General features: G+C 54.2%; 2 protein-coding genes across 6 annotated transcripts; both read right to left on the bottom strand.

Annotated features, from left to right (window-relative positions):
* Nucleotides 1-1,745: 1,745 nt before the first annotated feature.
* On the bottom strand, nucleotides 1,746-5,550 carry OVCA2 (OVCA2 serine hydrolase domain containing). The gene is made up of 2 exons (XM_008526324.2): nucleotides 5,192-5,550; nucleotides 1,746-4,868 (listed from the first exon to the last, which is right to left on the bottom strand). Exons 1-2 carry the CDS (start codon nucleotides 5,376-5,378, stop codon nucleotides 4,369-4,371), a joined length of 687 nt encoding a protein of 228 aa, XP_008524546.1. The 5' UTR covers nucleotides 5,379-5,550; the 3' UTR covers nucleotides 1,746-4,368.
* DPH1 (diphthamide biosynthesis 1) lies at nucleotides 4,731-14,126 on the bottom strand. 5 transcript variants are annotated; one of them, XM_070562916.1, is made up of 14 exons: nucleotides 13,969-14,061; nucleotides 12,005-12,157; nucleotides 11,819-11,882; nucleotides 10,094-10,215; nucleotides 9,945-10,018; nucleotides 9,521-9,678; nucleotides 9,270-9,391; nucleotides 7,653-7,721; nucleotides 7,087-7,243; nucleotides 6,854-6,954; nucleotides 6,257-6,335; nucleotides 5,829-5,972; nucleotides 5,531-5,638; nucleotides 4,731-4,868 (listed from the first exon to the last, which is right to left on the bottom strand). In XM_070562916.1, exons 6-13 carry the CDS (start codon nucleotides 9,671-9,673, stop codon nucleotides 5,549-5,551), a joined length of 915 nt encoding a protein of 304 aa, XP_070419017.1. In that variant the 5' UTR covers nucleotides 9,674-9,678; nucleotides 9,945-10,018; nucleotides 10,094-10,215; nucleotides 11,819-11,882; nucleotides 12,005-12,157; nucleotides 13,969-14,061; the 3' UTR covers nucleotides 4,731-4,868; nucleotides 5,531-5,548. The 5 variants fall into 5 exon arrangements, with proteins under 5 accessions (XP_070419017.1, XP_070419016.1, XP_070419015.1 ...); XM_070562915.1 differs by having other exon boundaries at nucleotides 13,926-14,050; XM_070562914.1 differs by having other exon boundaries at nucleotides 9,945-9,996; nucleotides 13,969-14,044.
* Nucleotides 14,127-18,051: the final 3,925 nt, after the last annotated feature.

Raw genomic sequence — 18,051 nt, 5'->3', positions numbered from 1 at the left:
TGTTGCCTCCTGGGGATTGAAGGGGATAGATGGAGGAAAGTTTTCCTATATACGCCACAACCTCATTCTACCAGGAACCCCTGAGTAGGCAGAGGGCGAAGAGTAACCCTTGAACCCATTTCCTGATGGAGTCACAGCCTCCCTGTATTCTGCTCCCCCCTCTTTCTACCTCTGAACCATGTAGGATGATAAGAAGGGTCCCAAACCCTCAGGAAGCCGATGGGCTAGTAAAGTTAACCTAAAGTGTTGTCTGAACACATTAGCATCCTTCCCTGGGTGTATCTCTGGGTGCTGGATTCCAATTTGAGACAGTGTCTCAAATTAGCCCTAAAGAGGGGTAGTGAATATCAGAGGGGCTGAAGTCTTGTTGCGCCAGTGAAGTGTGAGCAATGACCTCTTCAAAAACATTGTGTATGTCACCTGCCACCACCACCAACACCTGTTGCAGGGGCTGACTCTTGGATATTCAGTGCAGGATTTCCTTAGTGACAGTAGTGAGAATGGTTAATGTAACCGAGCCCTGCCGCCCATTAATCCAATTTTTCTTTACAGCTCTATAGCCCCTCCTTTCCTAAATTACTTCTAAGACAATTGGTGCTGGTTTCACAACTAATTAACGCCCACATGCTGCCTTCCTCCCACCCAAGGACCCTGAGATCTTAGATAAAAATGCACTTGATTCTGGAATCCAGTGGACATCTGTGGGCAGATCATAGTGTGTGCAGGTGGGAGTAGTGCACTGGAAAGCAGGAGGTCCAACCTGGCTTCATCATCAACTGCTTGTTATTTAAGGAGCCATGTTGTTTCTGAGCCTTTTGTAAAATGAGATAATAATCCCTCCTTTTTGCAGGCCTGTTGTGAGGATCAAATAGGATCATCTAAGTAAAAACCTTTGAAAACTGCAGAATGCTATTTCCATCTCAAGTATTCTATTAGGCTACTATGACTTTGTGAGAGGCCGGTGGTGTTGGGGAGACCCTAGATGTGGACACTTAGGCAGAGTGAAGAGAGGAGGGGGGCACATCTGACCAGAAGCTCTAGGCCAGGGGCTTTTGAGGGTTTCTTTGCCAAGGGACTCCCTCTCTCAAGAGCTTTAGGAATCTAATGTGGATTGAGAGGTAGAAAACAGAAATGGTAGGGTTATTCTGAAAAGAAGAGACCAACTCTTTTGCAATTTGAACCCATCTGGAAAAGGTGGTCAGAGGGGAAAAAACCAGAGGACCGACTGTACAATGGTAAGGTTTTTTAGTATCTTGGAAATCATTTAGTGCACCCCATCCTCAACCTATTTTATGGCTTAGGAAGGTGATGTCCAGGCAAGATATATAGCCCAATAGTAGTGAGTGGGGCCTCTCTGCTCATCTTCCATGGTGCAGCAGAGAAAACAATGCTTAGTGAAGATCAAGAATATGAGTTCTTGGATCTGAATCCAGCTTTGGGTAAGTTACCTAGCCTCCTGGTGCCTGTTTCCTCAGTTGTAAAATTAGGTTAATAATAGTATCTACCTCATGAAGTTGTGAGATGAAATTAGGCAACTCTAAAACTTCTGCTTATCACGTTATCTGCCGTAGCTATCACTCAGAAAATGATATTCCTCTTTCTATCCTCTAGACCTCATTTTCCTTAGTTATAAATTGAAAATGTTACATCAATGATTCTTAAACTGGAGAGCTCACTTCCCCTCCCTAGTGGAGTGCCTGAGAATCTCATGGGGGCTTTTTTCAAATAACACAGTTACCAGAGACTTACATTCTACTCTCTAAGTCAATGGTTTTCAAATCTTACATTGCATGGGAACGACAAGGGACAGTTTGTCAAAATGCACATTCCTGGGTCCCAGTGATTGACTCAGTAGGTCTGGAGTTGGTGCCAGGAATCCAAGTTTTAACACAATCCTGATGCAAGTGGCCAGTAGAATCTGTGTGCATGACAGTTTGTCAAAATGTACATTCCTGGGTCCCAGTGATTGACTCAGTAGGTCTGGAGTTGGTGCCAGGAATCCAAGTTTTAACACAATCCTGATGCAAGTGGCCAGTAGAATCTGTATGCGTGACAGTTTGTCAAAAACATTCCTGGGTCCCAGTGATTGACTCAGTAGGTCTGGAGTTGGCGCCAGGAATCCAAGTTTTAACACAGTCCTGATGCAAGTGGCCAGTAGAATCTGTGTGCGTGCTTGGGGGTGGGGGGCGTAGCCTCGATCCTCCAGTGTTCCTAGAGGGCATAATGGGAGGTGATATATCTCTCGCTGGGAACCAGTGGACCACATGATGTTTCCTTCTAGCCTGGACGTTTTGTGATTCTCAGGGGGAATTCTCCTCACCCCAAGCATGAGTTCTTCTGTTCCACCTAATAATGCTCTGCTCTACGCTCACTCTTCTAATTTTAAGCCCTGGCCTAAAATGCATCCCCCAATATATCTTCCCCTCTCTCCTTTAATCTTCACAATGATCTCAAGTGGCAGCAGCTGTGTATGTAACTCGTCATCATTTTCACCTCTTGGGACCTTGCTAAAGGGGGGCAGCCTGTGCTTGCCGTAAGGGCAGGTGAGCCCTGAACTGCAGGTCCTCTGCATTCTGTTATGAACTGCTTATTTCTAGAGAAGCCAGGAATCTGAATTTTTGTGTAAAGTTCCTAGAATCCTAAATACCATAAACCCAGTTTTTTCTAAAATTCTATGGGCCAAATCCAACAGATCTGTAGGAGTAATCCAGTCCATTTCAGAGTCTCCTCCTTTTGCCAAGGAAGGAATCCCTTTACAACACCAAGAGCAAGGCAGAGGGGCCAGCCCGGTGGCGCGGCAGTTAAGTACCCACATTCCACTTCGGCGGCCCAGGGTTCGCCGGTTCGGATCCCAGGTGCAGACATGGCACTGTTTGGCAAAAGCCATGCTGTGGTAGGCGTCCCATGTATAAAGTAGAGGAAGATGGGCATGGATGTTAGCTCAGGGCCAGTCTTCCTCAGCAAAAAGAGGAGGATTGGCAGCAGTTAGCTTAGGGCTAATCTTCCTCAAAAAAAAAAAAAAGCAAGGCAGAGGCTGACTGCAGCGAGGGAGAGCTTTCCCCCACCTTCACTTTCTGCTGTAAAGGTCCTAAACCCAGTAAACTGGCTCTGTCTGGGCAGGTAACTCCAGCTTTTCCACCTTGGACAGCTGCTATCTGTAGTGAAGAACTCAGAATTTTGTGTAATTTAAGGGCTATTAGTCTGGTTGTCTCAGAATGAGCTTGACTATTTGCGCTGCAGCCCTTAATTCTAATTCCTGCTCAATTACTAAACTCCCTGGGGGCAACCATGCTTGCTGGCCTGTTCTGATCTTCCGGAAAAGGAACAAGCTGGTGAGCCTGCAGAGGCAGGGCTGAAATGAGAGAGCAGGGCCAGCAGTGGGTGGGAGTAACTGAAGTTGGGGAAATGGCTAAAGTAGGCAGTCTCTAGAGTGCCTAGAACAACTCGCTGCACTCTCAAACCAGACTGCTTAGGCCTTGGCTGTGATCACTACTCAGTAGCATCAATCTAAGAAACTCTGTAAATGGGGTCAAGTTTGGGAAAAGGTTTCTTCTGTACTGTCTTTGGCCTTCATCCAAGGTCTAGCACCATCCTACCCTTCCAGCTCAGTTCAGAGGGGCTAAGGCAGTTAGAGAGAAAGCAGAGAAAACAAGAAGCCAGGGTTTGACAGAAGGCCAGCACACAACTCTCAGGGATCAAGACAAAGGAAGCTTAAACTCAGTGAGGCCTAGGCAGAGCCTTGCCAGGTAGTATCTTCCTAAAACTTCTCAGATGTAAATTCTTCCCTGATTCAGCCACCGTGGCCTCCTTTCCTTCAGCTCGGGACTTAAGACTTCACCAAAAATGTGCAAGTGTGTATGTGCACACATGGATGAGCTTGTCCTGGGAGCTCATAACTGGAAACACCTGCCTGCTTGGTGCTGTCCTGGAGGCTATGTGCACAGCCAGGAATCCAGACTTCTGTTATAAAATGGTTTTGCTGTGTGTAGCAGGAAAAAGATGCTCAAAATCCAAATCACCACTTTATTGTGTGGCAATCACAGTGGTGCCAGTCCCTGCTTTTCCCATGCCACTCTCCACTCATCCAGGGCTCCAATGGCCTTTTTCATGTCTGAGTATCAGATGCCAAGGTCAAAGCCCATTAAGGCCTCCTGCTCCCTTTTCTTGATTGCAGATCTGGGTTTATAAAATTTGGGTCTTTAAGAATTGTATTTGTCTCTTAATTGGTGATGGAAGGAGCACTAACAGCCGTGGAGGTCTCGAGGCAGGGAAAGGGGAGGTCAGGGATTAGAGAGCTGCCCCAAGGTCACGTGTCCCTACTGAGGGGGGAGGGGGAGGGGATGTAGGGGCAGAGCATTTGTTGATCTTTCACTCTGCAAACTGGTCCAAGAACTTGAGGTAGGCCTGGCGCTGAGGCACAGCTGCTGGAATGAAGTGGCCACCAGAGTGGGTGACAGTGATGGCTCCAGTGAATCGGCTAGCCAGTTGCACACTTTCTTCAGAAGGGATGACACGGTCGGTGTCCCCGAAAACATGAAGTGAAGGTAATGACAAGGGGCCCAACAGGATGGATTCCTTGAGGCCAAGGCCCCGGGGACAGAAACCAGATACCAGGATGATAAACCGTGGCAAGGGGAAGCGGGGATCGCCGGCTTGGCCAAGGGCGCACACAACAGCCGCTAGCGCGGCCCCCTGGCTGAAACCAAGGAGCCCATCAAAAGGTCCCAGCTGGCTGAGTGCCTGTGCCACCGTTCCCAGGGCTTCCTCCAGACCTCTGCACACTGTAGGCTCCTTCAGTGCGGAGAACACGTCTGCCTCCTGTTCTGAAAACCACCAGCCTCGAGTCTGCTCCTCCGGAGGGCAGGGCTCTACAGCGATATGGGAAGAGGAGGGGGAAAGAAATGAGAAAAGGAGGGAGAATTTGGGAATGACAGGGAAAGAGAGGCGCTGAGGGGAGAAGAAAGACTGGGGGAAATGAGCTGGGGAAGAGACTGGCATGGAGGGAGGCGGAGGACAGACCACGGCGGAAGCCTGGAGGCTGGGATGGAAGCGACGAAGGGTATGGCCAGAGAGAAGCGAGGGTGGGAAGGATGAGGCGAGGGTACCGGGTGGGGTATGCTGAAGGGTGTCATGGGGACCGGGCAAGACAGAGAAAACTCGGGGCGCATTTCCGGGGCAGGGCTCGTCTCACCCGAGTCGGGCCCGGCGCCCTCGGGGCCCGCTGCGTCCGCGACCGGGTGCGGGCCGCTGAGGCACACGAGCTCGGCGCGGCCCCGCAGCGCCTTCCGCAGCGCTCCCGTCTTCTCGCGGAATCCCCGCTCGCTCTGCCGGAAGCCCGCCAGGCCCAGCACCCGCAGAGGTCGCGGCGCCGCCATCATGAGCGGCAGCGCGCCCCAGGGGCCGGAAGCGGCCCTTCCCCGAGCGGAAGTTGACTACCACGAGGGGTGGGACCACAGGCCACACCAGCCTGAAGGCGGGCCGCGGAGCGAGCGGGCGTTCCCATGACAACGGGGAGGGGTCGGGCGGCTACCTGAGACCCAGGAGCGTCTCAAGGGGCGGGCGGCGCCTCCTGCTCGTCTCGGCAGCTGCAACCCTCGCAGGCCGCGGCGGAAGAGGGGCCCGTGGGCCCCTTCTGCACCTGAGGTCGCAGACTTTGGTCAGGGTCCCTCTGCTGCGACGTCCTCCACCCCGCTCCAGTGCATCACCCCGCTCCAGTGCATTTCCCGTAGCGACCGCAGGGCGGCGGCCTCGGCTCGCGTCGCCAGGAAGGCGGCCAGTGCCGCGGCCGCGCCCAGCTGCGGCTTCCCTGCCTTCCTTGGAGTCCCCACCTCCTTCCCCACCGTCGGCCGGCCCTGGGCTTGGGGAGCCCGGTCTCGTCCGTGGTTCACCGTCCACGGTCCCAAGGAGCTGCCGGCGTAGAAGTCCATGGGGTAGGGCTGCTGCCAGGAAATGTCCCTCAGGGCCACCGCCGCCTAGGGGAGGAAAACCGGACAGTAACATTTGCCAACATTTTTCTGCATACAATTATTTAATTCAATCCTCAGAAGGGCCTACGAAGGTCTTATTATCCCCATATCACAGAAGGAAATATGAGGCTCAGAGAGGTTAAGGAACTTTCCTAAAGCCACATAGCTGGTAAGTGGCTCAGCTGTAACTAAGTGCTGCCCACCCACCTGGCTCCACTTCAGATCCCTCCCTTGAGAGAACCAGGTGCCAAGCCCACTCTCTCCCAGGAATTTTCAAAACTTGGTGTTACCTCATAGGGTGTCAGCAGCGGCTTGGGGAAGGCTGTGCCCCAGTCAATCGAGAGGCGTGGACATGCCACCTGCACCCACCTGGGAAGGGAAGTCAGGTCATACCCAAAGGGGCTTCTCCGCTCTCTTGGGCAGCATGCTGAAGAACATGACTGTGCTCCCAACACACCCAATGAATGCTCACTATTAATTCTAAAGTAAAGACTGTCACCTACTGCTGTTTAGAATAACACTACAGTGTTGCCTCTTTTCTCCTGTGTCCTCCACTGACTATGAGCTTTCTGAGGGTAGGGCCTAGGCAGCTCATTTGTGATAGTATCCCCAAAACAAATTTGGTGCCTGGGACCGTGCAGGTGCCAACCACCCCTCAAACTCATCTCACACAGAACGACTATGACGTTGCGGTTGCCTGTGAGCCCCGAAGCCAGACAAAGTAGGTAGGACCCACAGCCAAGGGGAGCCCCTACTGGATGAGTGCTCTGTAAACATGAAAATTTCATGACCATAGAAGCAATTGCTACCGACTCCAGCCTTCAATATGCAGGACCCAGATTCCAAGCTACTTTAGCCAGAGTCACAGGTAAAGTTGGGAAACTTACACATCCACCTCAGGAAGTAGGCTGAGCTTGCTGGGGAAGATCTCAGAGAGCAGCAGCCTCACGAAGGGAAGTCCCAAGGCTCGGAGCCGAGATTCCAGGTGCTGGTGGGAAAGGGAGGCTGAGCTGGGGTCACTATGATCAAGCAGCCAAGACTAAATCCCTTAGCCTACTGACTTTCCCAGCTGCGGTTCCAGTCAGGCCCCTCCTCCAGAGGCCATCCCGAGCCCTCTGACCTCCAGAATCTTGGGGCTGCCTTGGCGGCCCAAAGTACCCAGGATGAGGCCCCAAGATTTAGCTGAGCGGGCAGTGGCTATGGCTTCTTGGCGGTTGACCTGCATGCGCTGGTGGTCATAGTGCTCTCTGGACAGGACTTTGCTATATGGGTCATATCTGGAAAAGAAGAAACTGTCAGGGTCCGGTAACGGCCACTCACAGGACATGTGCTGTACACACGGCTCTCTGACTCAGCCCCTTCGTCTCTTGAACCTTCAGGCTCCATGCGGGTAATGAGGACCACAGGCAAGAACAGAGATTGTCGTGGGGAAGATCAGTCCCACCGCTGGAGCAGGCAAGAGTGGGAGACAGTTTTAGGATCTTGATGGGAGTCCCAGGGGATGGGTAGGTACTGGGCAGCAGCAGCCCCAGGTCTGACCCCCAGATTTAGGACCTAAGTGCTTCCGAACCTGAGGGCTGGGGGCCATTAAGTGGCCAGGGAATGAGGAAGTTTCAGCTGACTGAGGGCCTCCGTGGCAGGGAGTCCCACCCCCTCCCCAGCTGGTCAGCCGGTCTCAGCACACACCGGTAAGCGGGGACACTGGGGTTGGCAATCATGACAGACTCCAGATGGAAGCGGCCATCTCCGAGGTATCTGCAGTGGGTAGAAAGGCGGCGATCAGTGGGGGATGGGGCAGCAGAAGCAGGGGCTGGCTTGGAGGTCCAGAAGACTGAGTTCTCGGCTGCCTGTGCTGCTGACGTGGTGCATGAACTGGGACAAGTCATCATTTCACCTCCTGAGGCCTTGGGTTGTTTACATGTCACATAAGGAGTTTGAATTAGATGACCATAGGGCTCCTCTAGTTAGCTAACAGAGAATTTAAGCACTGCCCCGTCCCAACCTTCCTGGAGGAAGAGTAAAGGGGCAGCCAAGGCCATGGTCAGGCCACTCGGGGCCCTAGAGACCCTAACTTGGAGGTGAGGCGACAGATTCTCCCTCACCTGGCTCAATATAGAGGTGGGAAGTCGTGTTCAGGGTGTCATTTATGCTGTACACGATGTTTCAGGGTATACACTGGCTACTGTCTGCCCAAACTAGCTCTTGGGTCGTTTCGGAACTGTAACAACAGCCACTGTTTATGGGACTTGTGCCTTCTGTGCACCAGGCCTGGGTTAAGCACCTGACGTATGACTTCACTCAATCCTATCAAATAATCTTCAAGCTACTATAGTATCCCCGTTTTACAAAAGACACAAAAGAGGTTCAGAGATGTTACGAAACTTGCCCAAATTCACACAGCTATTAAGCAGTATATGTGGGAATTAACTCCAGGCTGAACCACCAGGCTGTACCAAGCACGCCCTAGGAGATGCTGCCCCTAACAGTACCTGCCCAGGCCACGGAGAGGCCGGAACATGGAAGCCAATATGCCATGGCAGCTCCTTCTCTCTTGGAGATCACACTGAATTTTGTTGAATGGTCAGCACTCAGAGTGTCCCTCCCGCCAACACACACCTTGAAGCCCCCAAGGGTGGGCATCTATGAGCTCAGAGTTATGCAGGTACAGACACAGGGGCAATGCCCCTTGGGAGCAGGGCTGCCAGGTGTGGGCTGCGGAAGGCCCTGTCTAGGGCCAGGGGTGTCCTGTGTGAGTGCAGCAAGGCCTGTGGGAGGAGCATCTGCAGCCTCAGAGGTGGGGCTGAGTCAGGGGAGTCCCCCTCCCTCCTTCCCTGCCTTAGCAGGGCTCCCCTCCCCAGTCCCAGCTGGGGGAGCTGTGGGCTCTGAGGCTGGCTGCATTCACACAACATTAAGCATTTCCATTACCTAAAATAATTAGGCGGCAGGAGACACGCTGCTCCTGCTTGTTAGCTGTCCGGATGCTAAATTAATGGGGCTGCAGCCTGGGCGTGCCCATCCATCTTCTCCAATTATATTTCCACCATTTCTAGCCCACCCTCATCCCCCCATCACGGCCTCTGATTCCTGCCCCTCCTGGGCGTAGCCTTCTGCATGGTGGACAGAGCACTGGAGAGGGAGACAAGAAACCTGAAACCCTATTTGGTCCCCACCTTGCAGAGTGACCTTGAGCAAATGGTTAAGGAGCTTTAGACTCAGTTTCCTTCACTGTACAAGGAACCTCATGCTCCGTCCTAGGGTACATTTCCTGTGTCTCTCCGACTGTGCCCCCCATTTTTCACTTACACAACAGCCTCCACTTCTTTGGGCAGGTTGGGGGATGTGCAGCCCAGAATCTCCCCAGGGGACAGGGGTTTGCACTGTGGGACACTCACACGATACTCAGCTTTCAGCTCGTGGGCAGCTGCCTGTTAGGATAATGAGGAAAGGGAAGCAAGTGGATGGGGAGGGAGAGCCAGTGCCAAAGGACCAGCCTGGAGCATCCGACATGGGGATCCAGGAACAGCCTGGAGACTGACTGCTGTCTGTCCACTTACCTGCAAGGTTGACACAAACTGAATGGTGCTGACCAAGGCAAGGGCGCTGGCTGGGGGAAAGGTGAGGCGGATAGAGTCCAGGAGGTGGGTGGTGTCTATCCGGATGTCCACAAAGACATACAGCACCCGGAAGTCTTGGGCCGAGGTGTCCATGGGAACTGGGAGAAGGAAAGAGTTCAGGAGACTTTGTTTTGGAAGGCAGGAGGGGCAGACAGCCTGGCCCAGGGCCTGTCTCTGAGCAGCCAGGACCAGTGGTTTCAGCCTGGGAATAAAAGGAGGGGTAGGGGAAGAGGAGGGGTCACAGGTGCCTTCTCTGTCACTCTGCTGGGGGCCCAGCTGCTCTACCACCAACAGCCTTTCAAACCCCCGCATCTGGGACAGCAGCACAGTTTCCAAGGCAACCAAATCCAAAGGAAAGATTCACCTTCAGAGCAGGAAGGCCGAAGCCATCCCAGAAACCAGGAGGTACCTGGTGCCTGCAAGCAGGACAAGAAGGCACTGTGATGGAGATTAGCATGCTGTCCCGCAGCTCTGCCAGCCCTACCAGGGTCCAGATGTCCTGGCCCACCATACCCAGACAGCTGTGGCCATAGTGCACCAGGAAGTCAGCTCCCAGGGCCCTTGCAGTAAAGTCATCCACACAGCAAGCCCCGTAGGTCACATCACCCATCACCATCACTTCGGCCTCTGTGAACCTGTGGGAGTGGAAAAGGGTGGAGGAACAGTGGGACAATGACATGAGAAGTGAGTTGAGAGAGACGCCTAATCCTGTGGAGGTATCTTGGGGCCCAGCTCCTCTCCCAGTCCTTGGGTTGGCAGCTGCCACTTCTGCCAACAAAGAGTAGGAAGGGCCCAGCTGCCACCTCCCCCAGCCCTGGCAGCAGCTCCTGGAACTGTAGCTGTATGAGGATGGTGTCTGTGGTACCCTGATTCCTCTGTCCAGGCTCAGACTGCAAGAGGGACCCCCAGCCTGGCATACACAGGGTCAAACACAGACCTCCAACGCCCTGCCTCATCCCACCCAGAGCAGTGAGCATGTACATACATGCAAAGGTGCCCACTCCCACGCGCTGGCACTGTGGTGTGCGTGGGCATGCATGTGTGGATACAGGCAGCCTCCCTGTCGCCCAGACCCCCTGCTACCTCCCCACCCTTAGTCAGGGCCCTCTGTGCCCAGGATGGGGGGACCCGTGCACAGCTCCCCCACAGCACATGGCACTGCCCACACACCTCATGCGTCAGGAAGAGTAGGCTCTGGCCAGCACATTGCCATGGGATCTGCTGCCAGGCCTGAATCATGGGGGACGGGGTGGGTGGGGGAAGACCCCGCACCCCCTGAACTCACCACAGGAATGGAGCCAGAGAACCAGCTCTTCCCTGAGAGACCCACCCCTGGGGCCTGGAGCCTGGCTCAGTGGCTGAGTTCTCCCCATTCCTCTCCTGGGGGTGTGGCGGGGAAGGCCGAGCTACTGCCAGTCAGGAGGGGGCCCTCCTCCTCCCCCTTCCCCAAAGCAGGCTATGCACAGAAGCAGATTATTCAGCTCCTTAGAATGCAGCCCAGGCGTCTGAGTCAGAGCACTTAATTTTTTATAGATTAAAATGTATGCAAATTGGCCTGCGCCCCAGAGAGCATCCCCAAGGGGCAAGAGGGTGGGAGCTGGAAAGTGAGTCTGTGCCAGCCGCGGGATGAGGAGCAGAGTGGGGGCAGGGCAGCAGCAGGGAAGTGGGCGGTTCCCATCACGAGATGACCTCCCCTTTCTTCATTCGCCCTCCCCGTTCCCATGCTGCTTCCAGATGGCTGAGAGCTCACCCCTCTCCCAAGGATGGCTCATTGTATTGAAGAAACTTAGAGGAGGGAGGTAGAGGAAGGAATACCATCTCCTAGGCACTTCTCCCTCTGCCAAGCCCCTCCTTGCCCTACTCCTCCAAATGTGCCAGAAAAGTTTCCCCTTAGCCAGACACTGCGCTAATGGCTCAGCCCTTTCCAGGGTCTGGTCTGAGGATTCTTAGGTTTGTCCTCAGCCCCACCACCTGCTCTGGACCCAACTTTGAAGATACTAGAATTGACTCATTCCTCTCTCCCAAATATTTTAAGGGAGGGGAGATTTATACAGACAAGCAAGGAACTCAGCAGGCTGGGAGTTTAGTTTTGGGTTTTTCCCTTTGTGTGTATATAGTTGTGGGAAGGGATAGGCCAAGGTAGAGGTCCAGAAGGCAAAAATGATGCCACCAGGCAGAGCTGTAATGGGCATAGGGAAGGTCTTGGCTCAGCTCCCTCTCCAGTGCCCCAAGCCTCACCTCTCCAAGATATCCACAATGGTGCAGGCGAAGAGGAGGAGGCCTTCAGGCATTTGCAAGGCCACTGCAAGACAAGAGCAGAGACATGAGAGCAGAGGGCTGGGAAGAGGCTGGGATGGGGGCACTGCCCCTGGCTGGCCCAGTCAACCTCTCCACCCCAACCCCAGCTCAAAGTTTGGGGCTCACCCTTCTTGGCCTGGGCCTGTTGGATCCTCCAGATGGTCTTGGGGATCTCAAAGTTATAGTTGGAAGGCAGGACTCGGATGGCTGCCTGCAGCTGGGGGTTGTTCAGGATCTCAGGGGGGATCTGATTGGCCAAGCGGCCCCGAGGGACTCGACCTAGGACAAATGCAAGGCCAGAGTCAGTGCCTGGCCTAAACCACAACCAGATCCGGTTGCGCTGTTAACTCCATCCAAGTTTAAGGCCCAGATCCCACATGTGAAGGGGGTTGGCCCAGACCTCTTCCCCACTGAGTTCATCCTGAAGCTGGAAAGACAACCAATTAAGCCAAGAGGAAATCTGCATAATTAATTTCTATGTTGTGAGATTATTGGGAATCAAAGACTTCGAGCCCATGAATGGGTATGGCTCACCCCTTACTTCAGGAGAGTAGAGGTGACACCAGGGGACTGAACTGAGAGGCAAATGGAAAAAATGTCCACACAACTGCTCCTTGATAGTGAACAACCCGAGTAAAACCAAGAGCCTAGCCAGCCCAACCAGCCTGGGAAAGTGTCCTTCTCCCCCAGTCCCTGAGAATACCCTGAAGTTCTGAGATCCTAGATATGAGATCTATAAGCAAACTGTTATAAGTACTAACTTAAAAGACTGCCTTCCTTACTCGAGTCCCACTGACTTTGTCTACACTGGTTAATTTCTGCCCTCTTCCCTCTCATTTAAAAAGGAAATAAACACCATACATTTAACTGACTTAACAAATTCCCTAGTCCCATTGTTGGACCCTGCTTCCCACCCCAGGAAGGACAGAAGGAACACACTCTAGTTAGGATGGGGGGCAAACAGGTAAGGACAGAAGAGTGTCCTCGGCCGTTAAGAGGCTAGCAGTCTAGTGGGGGCAAATGCAGGTATACAAGTAATTACAACCTCCTGATTAAAGGAGAAAACACTAGCGCTTTAGGAAAGCTGCAGCCCTTAGTCTGCATCCTACTCCCCACAATTCAGCTTCCCTCAACCTCCAGTTATCTCTTTAGGAGCCAGACAGTTCGGGAATGTGAGAAGGCAAGAAATCAATTTATTCAACGAATATTTATTGAGCTTGCACTATGTGCCAGAACTTCTGCTAGGGCCTCTCCCTACACAAGAGGGATCCTCCCAGACCTGACCTTTCACCCTCTATGTGTGGGGGTAGGTGGGCAGGTGGTGGTCGTGACAGTGCAGTGGAGAACAAGCATGACAGACTGGGACCCTGAGGTCAGATTTTAATGTTACCACTGCTATGGTTTTTGTTCAGTTGTTTCAAAGGCCTTGGAACAACCAGCCCAGTGTCCCTGGGCCCCTCACAGAAGCTCTGACAGCCCCACGTCCCTTGTGGTCCTTGAGGTGTGGGAGCTGCTAGTCTTAGCAGCTCAATTTGTCCCAAGGGTCAGTAGGCGCCTCCTCCTTTATGACGTGACTGTGATCTTCTGTTTACGTCAGTATCCCCCGGAAGACTGTGAGATTCCCGAAGGCAGGACTGTAGTCTAGTCCCTGCACCTAGCACAGGCCTGGCATTCAGTGGGTGCTCTATAAGTGCCTGGTGAAACCATGTGCCTCTTTCCTGAAAGCATTCGCTGAGGGCCCATTTGTGGAATGCTCGCTGCAACGCGCCTGGCTCCTTCCCTCCCCGCCGCGTCCGTCTTATCTGTGAGTCCTCATGTGTCTGGCTACCGGCTAGGGCCGGGGGGCAGCGTTTCCGGCTTGAGGACTACAAGCTCCTAGGAGGAGCTGCTCCCGATCGCGCTCTAAGGCTGCAAGAGAAAGACCGGTCCCCCTGGGCTCAAGTGACAGCCGCCCGGAGCGAGTGACGGCGAGGCCTCCGGGTCTGGCGGAGAAAGGCGCCGCCGCCGTTAAAGGGGGCTGGACCTGTCCCTGATATGGGGGCCATACCCCAAGATGCGACGTCCGGAGGCCGCAGCGCTGTAGCACCCACCTCTGCCAGGGCCTTTTTGGCCGCCGGGCTCCGCCACCTCGGAGACAACCAGCGCCGCCATCACCGGCCTGCCCACGTGGGGACCAAAAAGACAGCGCTAGAAGAACGCGGAGAGCCCAGACGTGGCGATCGAGCGCCGATTGGCCAGCGAGGGGCGGAGATTTGCTGGGCGGAGCAGCGAAGAAGAAGATAGGGGCGGGGCCATAACGGGCCGGATCTCAGACCCAAAGGTCGCGACTCTCGGGAGCCGCTGGTAGTCCCCAACCACCGCGGTTGCCATCTCTCGGCGACCCTTTCCTCTCCTCCTCTCCTAGCCGGTCCGAACCTGGAACTCCCGGACCGATGTCCCCTATTTGCCCGAGTTCTGAGGGCGGAGTCTTGTGAATGGGGATGCCACTAGGTCTTCTGTCAGCTCCCCTCTCCCCCCGACCCCGCTCCTGGTAAGCAGTGGACGCCGTATGGGTGGAGCCACATTCCCCAGCTCGGAGCACCCCGCTACCCGGACAGAAGAGAACTCAGTGCCCACCAGCCCAGCTCCAAGTTGAGTCTTGGTGGCAATTTCCGGAGTGCCAGGTGCCCTTATCACCTTTGGAACCCACAGTGTGGAGGGTTCACATGTGAGAAACTGCTACCAGGGGAAGGTAGCCCTGAGTCTGAGGGTGCTTTCCTGGGAGAGCGTGGCAGTCAAGGACTCCAGTTGCCCAGATCTTCTGGATTCTGGCCATTTGCCCTGTCTAGGCTGCCCCTCACACCTAGATAGCCTCTCTCCCAATCAGTGGCCTGAGCTCCTGGGATCCCAGAGAAGGCAGAGCAGCCAGTGAGACAGCCTTGACCTTAGGAAGAGCAGAGTCCCTGCAGGACTGGCCTTCAGTAAGGTTGGCCCTTACAGCAATGGTCCTCCAGGGCCGTTTGCCCACCCACCCCTCTGACACCATCTTTCTCTCTCTGTGGTGGCTATGTGAGCACAACTGGCCCTTTAAGGCAGCTCTGTGGCCTTGGGCTCCCCTGGAGGCCCTCCCTGCTTGGAAACTCCTAATTAAGGTGCTGGGAGAAGTGAAAAACAAGCAGCCAGGGATAGACCCTGCCTGGGAGGCTGCCCGGAGAGGAGGGATGGCAGGGCAGGCTGGGAGTGAGCAGCCAAGGGTAGGACCAGAAGGGGTCAGTGCTCTGCCCCTCAGGCCACTGAATGATACTGAGGACAATCACAGCTTTGGACAGGAATGTGGCCAATATGGGTCCCAGGAACATCCCACTCACCTTGATAAGAGTCCAGCATGGCTTTCCCATCTTTCCCAGGTTCTCTGGACCCCAGGCTGCAGGATCTCAATTCCAGGGATCCCCTGAGCCCAGCCCCTCCGCCTTCAGGACAGTAAGGCTCAGCCTGTGTGTGGGCAGCTTTAGCTCCTGGTGGAGCTGTAAGTCTCAAGGGGAAAGATTGGCTCCAGCAGAGCAGTGGCTGCTCCCTAGCAGGCACCCCACCCCTTAGGGCCTTTCTCTAGGCAAAGGTGAGACTTATTGATGATGGAAGGCCCCCATCCTCTTATAACATTGCCCTGCAGCCTCTGTGCTGAATGAGCTGTCTTGGTCCCCATTAGGAAAACAGGTGAGGTCCAAGAGAACTAGACATCAAGGACAGATGTGAGCATGTTCCCCAAGACCCTGCAGTGCAGGACATTGGGGGCTGCCACTCACCGTGGGCGGAGAACACCTCCATCTGTCCCAGGGGGTCTCCCTGCTTGAGTTACTCAGCAGTCTGAGTAATGACTGCCTGACAAGAAGGCGGGCACAGTGCACCCCCACATTACACCACGACACCCTCCTACAGTCACCCCCACCCCCTGGCTGGACTCCAAAGCAGCACCCAGCCCTCCTGAGGCCTGAAATAACTCTGCTTCTCACACTCACGCCCAGCCCCAGCCAACTTTGCCTGAGATGCTGAAGTTTGTGGGGCAGGGGGTCATGGGGAGGCGGCTTAGGGAGGTGGAAGGAGGATTAACATACCCTGATTCAGGCCCACACTTTGGCACTGATCGTTGCGTGACATCGACAACCTCCCTGGGCCTTAGTTTACTTATGGAGGGCCTCTGCAGCTCTCAGTGTCATCAGATTCAGCTTTAGTGTCTGCCTGGCAGGGTTCAGGCAGGGTGTGGGGTCAGCCCAGCCCTGAAGCTGGTTGAGACTAAGAGAAAAAAAATCCCTCACCTTTTGTTGCCACCCCAAGAAGGATCAATCGTCTTAATCTTCAGAACAGGGATACCTTCTCACTTCCAAGCATTTACACATTCTATCCTGCCTGGAATGGCCTTTCCCCTTCTCAGCCTGATGAACTCAGTCTTCAAGACCCATCCCAAATGGCACCTCTTCTGTGGAATCTTCCCTGATGGCCCTTCACCCCTTACAGAGCCCCCTCTTACACTTTGTATCTCCTCCTGTTACTTTTCTTTCCTTTTTTTTGGTGAGGAAGATTGGCCCTGAGCTAACGTCTGTTGCCAATCTTCCTCTTTTTTTAAAAAAAAAGATTTTATTTTCCCTTTTTCTCCCCAAAGCCCCTTGGTACAAAGTTGTATATATTTTTAGTTGTGGGTCCTTCTAGTTGTGGCATGTGGGATGCTGCCTCAGCATGGCTTGATGAGCGGTGCCATATCCACGCCCAGGATCCGAACCATCAAAACCCTGGGCCACCGAAGCAGAGGGCGTGCACTTAACCATTCAGCCACAGGGCCAGCCCCATTCAATCTTCCTCTTTTTTCTCTCCAAAGCCCCAGAACATAATTGCATATCCTAGTTGTAAGTCATTCTAGTTCTGTGTGGTACACCACCACAGCATGGCTTGATGAGTGATGCATAGGTCCATGTCCAGGACCCGAACCGAGGAACCTGGAGCCACCAAAGTGGAGCCCACAAACCTAACCATTCAGCCACGGGGTCACCCCTCATCCTGTTACATTCTAAGGTGGCTTTCTTTCCTGATTATGCCATAAGCTTCTGGAAGTCCAAGCCTATGTCGTTAGCTCAAACCTGGAGCCTCGGTGTCATTGGATGCATGTATGAGTGAATGCGTGATACTGGCCTTCTTTTTGACCTTCCTATCATGCCAAGTTTTTCTCCAAAGAATCACACGATTCATTCTCTCACTTCAATTAGATCTCTGCTTAGATGCCACCTGCTCAGAGCAGCTTTCCCTGGCCCTCTCAAATCAGCTCCAGAACAAAACCCTGCTTGCTTTTCTTCCAAGTACTGTCTGACTTGGACTTTCCCCATTTGGTTGTTATTAGACTGTAAACTCCACAAAAGCAGGGACCTTGTCTTTTTCTTTGGCTGAATCCCCAGGAATAGTGGTGCCCCACACGTGGTAGACTGTTAATAAATGTGTGTTGAATAAGTGACTTAGCCCACTCTTTTTTCTTTCCCAGGACCCCTCTTATCCCAGGCCAGTAGGGGGTGCCGGCCTCCACCCAGGATCTCCTGGCCTGAACCTTCTCAGGGCTCAACCCAACTGGCTCCCTGTGGGACCTGCTTTCTAGGCGGTGCCTGCTCCATTTTCCACGAAGCCCCGGGTGGGGTCTGTGCAGACCGCGGGCGATCAGAGGCCCTTCTTGGCGGAGATAGCCCACCTGAGCCCCACATTGGTCCTTCCCTCTCTCTAGGGTTTGCAATTGGGCCTCCTCGAATACTTGCTGCAAGGTCTAGACCAGCTTGGGGGCAAGTCACACCTCCACCCAAAAGAATAGTGTTCTGGGACGCGGGATGGGAGGCGGCTGGGTCCGCTGGAGCTGCCCTGGGCAGGGAGGAGCCGTCGAGCCTCCGAGGAGGAAGCGGAGCCGGCAAGACAGGAGATGGGCAGGGGTGCGGACTTGTGACCGAGGGCGCTGGGCGGCGATCCTCCCTTCCCAGCCGGTCGGTAGAGCGCACGCTTCCAGCCGCCTCTCACGGTGACCTCCAGCCGCGAAGGGCGAGCGGGCGGGGGTTGGGCTGCGGGTTCGAGCTCTGGGAAGCCCATGGGGCCCGGGAGGGGCTTTCGAGTGGCCCGACCACCCGCCCGGGGACTGGGGCAGGTACTTGGACGGACGCGGGCCGAGGATT

The sequence above is a fragment of the Equus przewalskii genome, chromosome 10, assembly GCF_037783145.1.
Source record: "Equus przewalskii isolate Varuska chromosome 10, EquPr2, whole genome shotgun sequence".
Taxonomy (NCBI): Eukaryota; Metazoa; Chordata; class Mammalia; order Perissodactyla; family Equidae; genus Equus; species Equus przewalskii.
Note: the sequence above shows the minus strand (reverse complement) of the source record. Positions and strands in the feature narration are given on the sequence as shown.

Excerpts from the sequence above, each read along its gene's own strand:
- OVCA2 (XM_008526324.2), bottom strand. The coding sequence starts at position 5,378 with ATGATGGCGGCGCCGCGACCTCTGCGGGTGCTGGGCCTGGCGGGCTTC. Across the intron at positions 4,869-5,191 it reads GGGCGCCGGGCCCGACTCGG|AGCCCTGCCCTCCGGAGGAG; the intron begins GTGAGACGAGCC and ends ATATCGCTGTAG.
- DPH1 (XM_008526323.2), bottom strand. The coding sequence starts at position 14,029 with ATGGCGGCGCTGGTTGTCTCCGAGGTGGCGGAGCCCGGCGGCCAAAAA. Across the intron at positions 7,722-9,269 it reads AAAGAAGTGGAGGCTGTTGT|ATACCTCGGAGATGGCCGCT; the intron begins GTAAGTGAAAAA and ends TACCCACTGCAG. Across the intron at positions 6,336-6,853 it reads CTACTTCCTGAGGTGGATGT|GTGGGTGCAGGTGGCATGTC; the intron begins GTAAGTTTCCCA and ends TTCCCTTCCCAG.